The sequence below is a fragment of the Morone saxatilis genome, unplaced genomic scaffold (assembly GCF_004916995.1).
Source record: "Morone saxatilis isolate NCDOM2014 unplaced genomic scaffold, NCSU_SB_2.0 Contig12, whole genome shotgun sequence".
NCBI lineage: Eukaryota > Metazoa > Chordata > Actinopteri > Moronidae > Morone > Morone saxatilis.
The window spans coordinates 23,254,272-23,261,443 of record NW_023339674.1 but is presented as its reverse complement, the minus strand read 5'-3'; the positions used below and the strand labels follow the sequence as shown (position 1 = coordinate 23,261,443).

The following is a 7,172-nucleotide window of genomic DNA, read 5'->3' as shown; positions in this document are numbered from 1 at the left end:
TTTTTTTTTTTTTAAATGTTACTTTAGTCATACCAGAATTCATGTGACTGTTATGTCACTAGACTGACATGCCGAACCATGACTTGTTCACCATGGAGTCTGATATGGGTCACATTTAACAAATAATGTGAACAAAAAAAACATATCTGAGCAATAAATCAGAATTGAGCGCTATGGCTTGCAGCATGAACGTAGCCTAAGCAGTTAGTGGGAGATGTACAGGTTTTTGTATTCAGTTCTGTGCTATTTTCAAACTGCCTGAAGATAATTACATGTGGCCAAGAGGCTTCTTGCCATACGCCCCATGGAAACAAATTTATTCCCATCTTATTTTGAGCATGAGTCAAATTAGCAGCCACAAGAGATTCTTTGTATGCCTGAGTGGTGCTCGAAATGTACACTGACCAATCATACCTGTCAACTTTTTTTTTTCTAGTTTTGTGCCTGTAGGACAAACAATGTATGCTTGCTGTTTTATAATCGCACCCTGAGCCTAATGACGTATAGTCATTTTTAGCTACTGGAACTTTTCAAGGAACCCAGAAGCCTTTTTAGGAACTTCAGGAGCTTAACCTAAAAAACCTATTTCAGGTTTTTGTCCCTGGGCCTCTAACAAAGAGTCCTTTCCTTTCAAATAGGAGCTATCAGAGTGAAGAATACTGGCTGTTGTTGATTAGCATAACACAAGCCTCACTAGTGCTTTTCATCTTGCACTTTTTTATATTTTGTTTGTACTGCTTCTCAACACGAGGACTACGGAATACTAGAGAAGTTGTGTATGTAATTGAGCCTTCATCTATTATATGGTATGGCTTTACTAATGAGAGGGAGATATACTTGAAACTTCTATCATTGCTTTTGCTTTCTAAAGAAGCAGAAACAAATACCCAATACCCTCTGTTACTTTATATTTTTTACATTACATTAAGTCTTTCTGGTGGTTTTAATTTCCTTTACGGCTTCTGCACTTTTTCTTTTAACATTGAGGAAAATGTCACAGACACATCTTAAAATTGCATAGAACAATTTGACTTGATCCTGCAAACACATTTACAGTGTTGTTGTCACACACAAATGATTTGATTAAAACTTGCTTTTTAATGTGGCATCTGTCCATTTGCTTTGGTTTTCATCAGATTATTTCCTGAGTCTGTGTTCAGAAATTACTGATAATGAAAACTTACTTTGACCTTTGTCAAAGGCATTTTTAGTTCAATTAAATACATAAGCTTTGTTTTATTTCCTTTCAGCAGTAGGAGTTAGAGTTGATAAAATTCTGTTTCCTCCTTCCTCTGTCAACAGGAATAGATACTGACCCAAAGATTCCCATTCCCCTCAACAATAACACTCTTCCACGGCCTGACAGTAAGTGATCTTACCTCCCAATCCTGCTGAACTTATCCCTGTCTATTAGCTCCATGCATTGTCTTTCATAGGTGGTATCAGCTTGATAAGACAGAGGCTGGATCAGTACTGAGAAGTCTCTCAGTAAAGAAAAAGCACATTAGTCAAATTTTCCATAACCACAGCGTATGATTTCAGAGCCCAAAGAGAAGCACTCATTCTCCTATTGAAGTGCACTCTGTCAGCCCCCACCCTTTGGAGTGGTTGTCCTCTTCCAGTGGGGTTTATTCAGACTCTTTGTGAGCCCACTGCCCCACTAACAAAGTACCATTAGTGGGTTGTCTTCCTTCTGCTTGGGTAGGCCTGAGGAACCTGGGGCCCTCAGAGGCTTTTAGAGAGGTGATGAGAAAAGCTCTCAGACACTGGATCCTGGGCAATGCCTCTACTATTCCTGGCCATTAACACTAAGTGGAGCCCTCGGTGAACTTATAGATCCTCTCTCTCTCACTCATGTCTTTCTCTCATTGCCTTACCTCATATTTTTGCTCAGATTCTTGCATAATAGCGAAGGCTGTTGAAGCTTTCTGTAATGAGGTTGTTTTTTTGTGCAATAATGCCACACTTTCCTAGAGTTTCTGCTTTGCTTTGTCTTGATAATATGTTGCTTGTTTTCATCAGTAGATGGTGTGACCACCCCCACCACCTCAACCCAAGTTTTCTATATAAGTGTGAGTGTCTGCTGCATTGTCATCTTTCTCGTGGCCATCATCCTGGCCATCCTGCACCTGCACAGCATGAAGAGAGTGGAGATGGAGGACAGGTTTGTTATTGTTATATATCAGCTAAGCAAAGTACACTTGTTATATTGACACTAATGAAAACCTTGTGTCTTTCACCTGTTAAAGTTATGTTAGTATTTCCTGCCAAATGCTGCTGTTCAAAGACCAACAAAAATAGGTCATCTCCACAGAGAGGATGACATCAAGTTGAAACCTGCACTTTAGCTTTCCTGTTCAGTTCCTGTAATCTCCACTCCAGATGGCTGTAGGCAGCTACGTAGGTTATCAGATATTGATGTGAAATGAGATCTTGCCATTGATTTGGAGAGGTTAACCATCAGGACAGTGGTAAATTTAAACTGTACAAAGATTGGTTCTTACAGGACATTGAAATCTGTCTAATGTGATATTTTCATTAGATTTAGTTGCAGTAATGTTGTTTCGCCAAATTGGTTTGATTTGATCACATTGCATGATGGGATCCTTGTGTTGTACAAGAATATTTTTTCAACTTTAGACCCTACATTTGTAAAATCACTCAGGTTTCCGATTAGCATGAACATTAGGTCAAGGTACTTTTTTTTAGAGCTAAACAAATTAATTAATTAATAGGTAAGTCAATTGACAGAGAATTAATCTGCAACTATGATGATAATTGCTTAACTAAGCACAATTGCACAATTATTTTCAATAATAATTACCCAAATTACAAAGGGAACTGGAGTAATTGGATATTTCCTTATGACCCTACAAAACATGGTACATGAATACTTCCAGTTCTGTAACAAACAAATGTTTATACCACAAAGTCATACCTACATGTACAAAGAATTGTCAGCAGGTTAAGTTTAACCCTGCACATCGTCTGGCCTCTGAAAACTGTGATAATGCAGCTAATGATGGTACAGTGACTTACTGTTTACATAGATGATTGCTTTTGAGTGGACAATGTTGCAGACATTTCCTGGCTAGATTTACACATTTCCAAGATCTTCACTAGCTAAGATATCAAACACTAGTTTGAAACTAGCTATAGTTACTGTTAAGAACTTAGCAAGGACTTAGCAAGGACTTTACACGCAAACCGAGTAATGGATTTACCAATTGCCGGTGTAACCCAATCCGGGTGCCTCTGGATAACTACTCTGTGTTCTCCCTCTTGGTGTCTTTCAGTGTGAGTGACAGCGGAAGCTCGCAGGGCCTGTCTCAGCCGTCCACCCAGACCACACAGTACCTGAGGGCTGACACTCCAAACAACGCAGCTCCTGTCACCAGTAAGACATTTTACTTAACCCAAAGGCAGTCAGTAACTGGATGCAACATCAGTTCATGTTTCATTTTAAAAACATCTGAAACATTTTTGTGGAGGGAATCGCACTTTCAAAATGGCACCTAGAATTGTTCAAGTACATTCAGTCTGATTGTTTGCCATAGTTTTTTTTTTTTTTTCTCCTCTCACACTGGCATCTGCAAATGTGCATGCTTTTCCAAATGTAATAATCGACTGTGAATGACCTAATTAACTTAACTAGTATCATAGGATTGCAATGAAGAACAGTGTTCCTGCAGTGATGTTCTCCTCCTTTTTGTCACTGCAGCCCTTGTGACCCATTACTGTCTGAGCAATGTGTAAATGTGCTCTCCGTGTGCTTTGCGTCAGGCCAGCTGGTCAGTAGTACAAGCAGTCTTTTATATTGGAACTGGCAAAAACTGATCTACTCTAAATTGACGTAAATATAGAACATGGTGGGAAACACAGACGTACAGTAACAAAGTTTAGTCTATACATTATACCTTATGCCCCCCTCAGAACTGTGTTCTCATTTTTGACACTTTGACTCTTAGCAGTGTGACAGCGGGTTATACAGTAAGTGATCTCAGATCCAGAACGTTTTCTCCAGTAGAGGTCTTTGTTAGTTGTTGTTGTTGTTGTTGTTGTTAGTTGTTAGTTGTTGTTGATGATGTTGCTGTTTGGTGGCAGTATAATTACTCACCCAGCTGTTGTTCTTTTGGCTGGCACCCTTTGTAATTATGCGTAAGTCTGTACCGTATTAGTGGAAAGTGGAAATAATCTAGCGTTGCATTATAAACATTGCACTGAGCAATTTCTGTTTATCATGTGGATTTGGCCTTTTAATTAAAGTGTAATTAATAAGGCCATGAAATGAGATTCAGAGATGCCAAGATAAAAGCATCACCATGGCTACCACGGCAGCCCTAGATTTCATATGAGATGTGAAGTTTTGACAAATATTTCTGTATTAGTCAGAAGGCTTTTTGCCTTCTCTTATCTAATAGTCCATTTAAACTTTTCATGTAGCTGATCATAATACACCTTGTACTTTCCCCCTTGTTTACAGTCTGAAAAGCTAAGCTTTCTGTCTCCTGGCTGGCTGTATATTGATATTTAAAGGAAACATTTTGGGAAATATGTGTATTTGCTTTCTTGCCAAGAGTTAGTTGAGAGGGCTGACACCACTCTTATATCCAGCCAGCAGCTGGTTAGCATAGCATAAAGACTGGAAACAGGGGAAGCAGCTATACTGGTTATGTTCTATGGGAACAAAATCTACCTACCAGCACCTCTAAAATTCACTACTTAAAAGGTTCCTATTTCTTGGCAAGGGGCAGTAACCTCCTTGAGTGTCCAGAGGTCACCAGACAACGGCTACTGAACTGAAAAATTGTTATGAGCCTACTTCATACAGCAACACTGTGAAAATTAATTTACAGGGGTATCCCGGTAGCTCACCGGGTAGAAGAGCAATAACCTCGTGTCAAAGTCCTTACCAAAGCGGAAGGCCCTTTGCTGCATGTCATCCTCTCTCTCGCCCCTGCCTTTCCCATCTCTCTCCTATCCTGTCTAATAAAGTGAAATGCCCCAAAAAATTACAAAGAGAATAATTAGCTGCTTTATGTAAATAATGGTGAGTTAAGACACTTCACTGCCTATAATCATAATGCACTCACACAATTTAGTGTCCAGTAACTTCAGTATCCATCTTCCTTGTACTTCCTTGTTTTGCCCCCATTCATCATGAGGCGACTCAAAGATCTAAGACTTCTCCTATGTAGACAAAAGGCCAATTTCTCTCATATATTCTTCGCGAAATCTGTAAAATTCTTTAGTGAGCACTTCCTCTTTGCCGAGATAATCCGCATCGCACCTCCACAGGTGTTGGCATATCAAGATGGCTGATCAGCAGGATGGGATTCAGCAGGTGTGGGCCTTTAGGCTGGCACATAAAAGGCACTTTAAAATCGTGCAGTTTCATGTATTGGGGGTTCGGAACCAGTCAGTATTGTGTGACCACCATTGGCCTCACGCAGTGCAACACATATCCTTTCGCGTTAGAGTTGATCAGGTTTGTTGATTGTGGCCTGGTGGAATGTTGATCGACTCCTCTTTCAATGGCTGAGGCGAGTTGCTGGATATTGGCAGGACCTGGAACGGCTGTCGTATAACGCTGATCCAGAGCATCCAAACTGCTCAATGGGTGACATGTCCGGTCAGTATGCTGGCCATGCAAGAACTGCGGGTGTTTTAGCTTCGAGGAATTGTGTTACAGATCCTTGCAACGTGGGCCGTGCATTATCATGCTGGCAACATGAGGTGATGGTCGTGGATGATATTTGAGAGAAATAGGCCTTTTGTGTACATAGAGAAAGTCTTAGATCTTTGAGTTCAGCTCATGATGAATGGGGGCAAAAACAAAAGTGTTTATAATTTTGTTCAGTGTATTATCACAAGATTTTTCCCTGACCTTTTCAAAGTTTTCAATTTACATAATGAATGGCTCGATGAGTTTTACAAACTAAACATTTGTTTCGCAGTTTTCATGTCATAGCATCCCATGCAGATTAATCCATAAGCCGTACATAGACCTTAATTTATCAGTGAGAGTCATTGGTTTTTTCTTCCACATACAGTTTTGTCGACAGACAGCTGTTCATACTACATGCAGGGTGATATATGTTTGAAGAGAATTAAAAATGTATCTGTAATTACCTCATGAAATAATGAATCATTCATGTTCAAAGCACACCAGCTGTTCTTGTGCCTTATTGTCACTGTATGGTCCTTCATTGCCCTCTTGTGGATATAACCCACATCTCACCTCCTGTGCATTTCTTTTGTTTTTTTACCCACTTGCCTTTTCCTTATGTGTTATGCTTTGCTGTATGTGATTATTTGTGCCACCAGCCACACATTTACTTTACCCAACTCCTGATGGGAAGGTTTACCCAACTTGCAAGCATGCCTGGTTGGATTGATGTTTTGTGTTCATTCATTCAGGCAATGTTGTAATTTGAGTGAGCTATCCATTAAATCGCTTCTTTCTCACTCTCTCCCACCCTCCACTCCATCCCCCTGCCCTCTTGTCATCAGACAATCACCCTGGTTCTGCACCCATCCTCCAGCTTGCTGCCTCCTCCTTCCAAAACCCTGGCGCTCCCCCCCATGAAACCAAAAGTAAGTTCCAGTGAAGCTGAGATGACTTAAGACTCAGAACTATAATACTAATTTGTTGCCATGTGCACTTCAATAATGAACATTAACACTAACCATGTTTTGTCCATAGTTTTGTGAATTTAACACTGCCTGGGTAAATACTGTATATGGTTCCATTTCTGTACCCTTGTGTCTTTCTTGTAGTTAGGGCATTGTGAGCAGCAGGGTCAGTTCATTCTTATTGAAATGTAATGACTGGAAGGCTTCACTTCCTCTTGGAGGCTGGTTCAAGCCTCAAAATCCTGGCATATGCATCTCACCTGCTTTATACTAACAAATTTTTGCTACCTTTGTTTGGCAACTTGTTGCGTTTTGTGTCTAAAGTTACACAGTTACTTATTTAGACATTTGGAATTTAACTTAAATTTAAAAGTAAAAAAAGTCCCCATCAATTAGTGCTGAAACAATAAAATCAATATTTTATTAATTAATAAGTCAATTTTAAAATAAATGCTTTACATTTTCTGGTTCTAACCTCTTAACTGTGAGGATTTGTTGCTTTTCTGTTTTTATATAATTGGAAATGGAATATGTTA

At 39.6% G+C, this 7,172-nt stretch overlaps 1 protein-coding gene across 3 annotated transcripts in view; it reads left to right on the top strand.

The window, feature by feature from the left end:
- ryk (receptor like tyrosine kinase) overlaps positions 1-7,172 on the top strand; it is a 39,888-nt gene that overhangs the window by 15,766 nt on the left and 16,950 nt on the right. The window contains exons 5-8 of one of the 3 annotated variants that reach the window (XM_035653360.1): positions 1,303-1,365; positions 2,026-2,164; positions 3,297-3,397; positions 6,514-6,597. In XM_035653360.1, the coding sequence (XP_035509253.1) occupies positions 1,303-1,365; positions 2,026-2,164; positions 3,297-3,397; positions 6,514-6,597 (387 nt within the window). Of the gene's footprint in view, positions 1-1,302; positions 1,366-2,022; positions 2,165-3,296; positions 3,398-6,513; positions 6,598-7,172 lie in introns of all 3 variants that reach the window. The other 2 variants (XM_035653359.1, XM_035653361.1) reach the window with 2 other exon arrangements.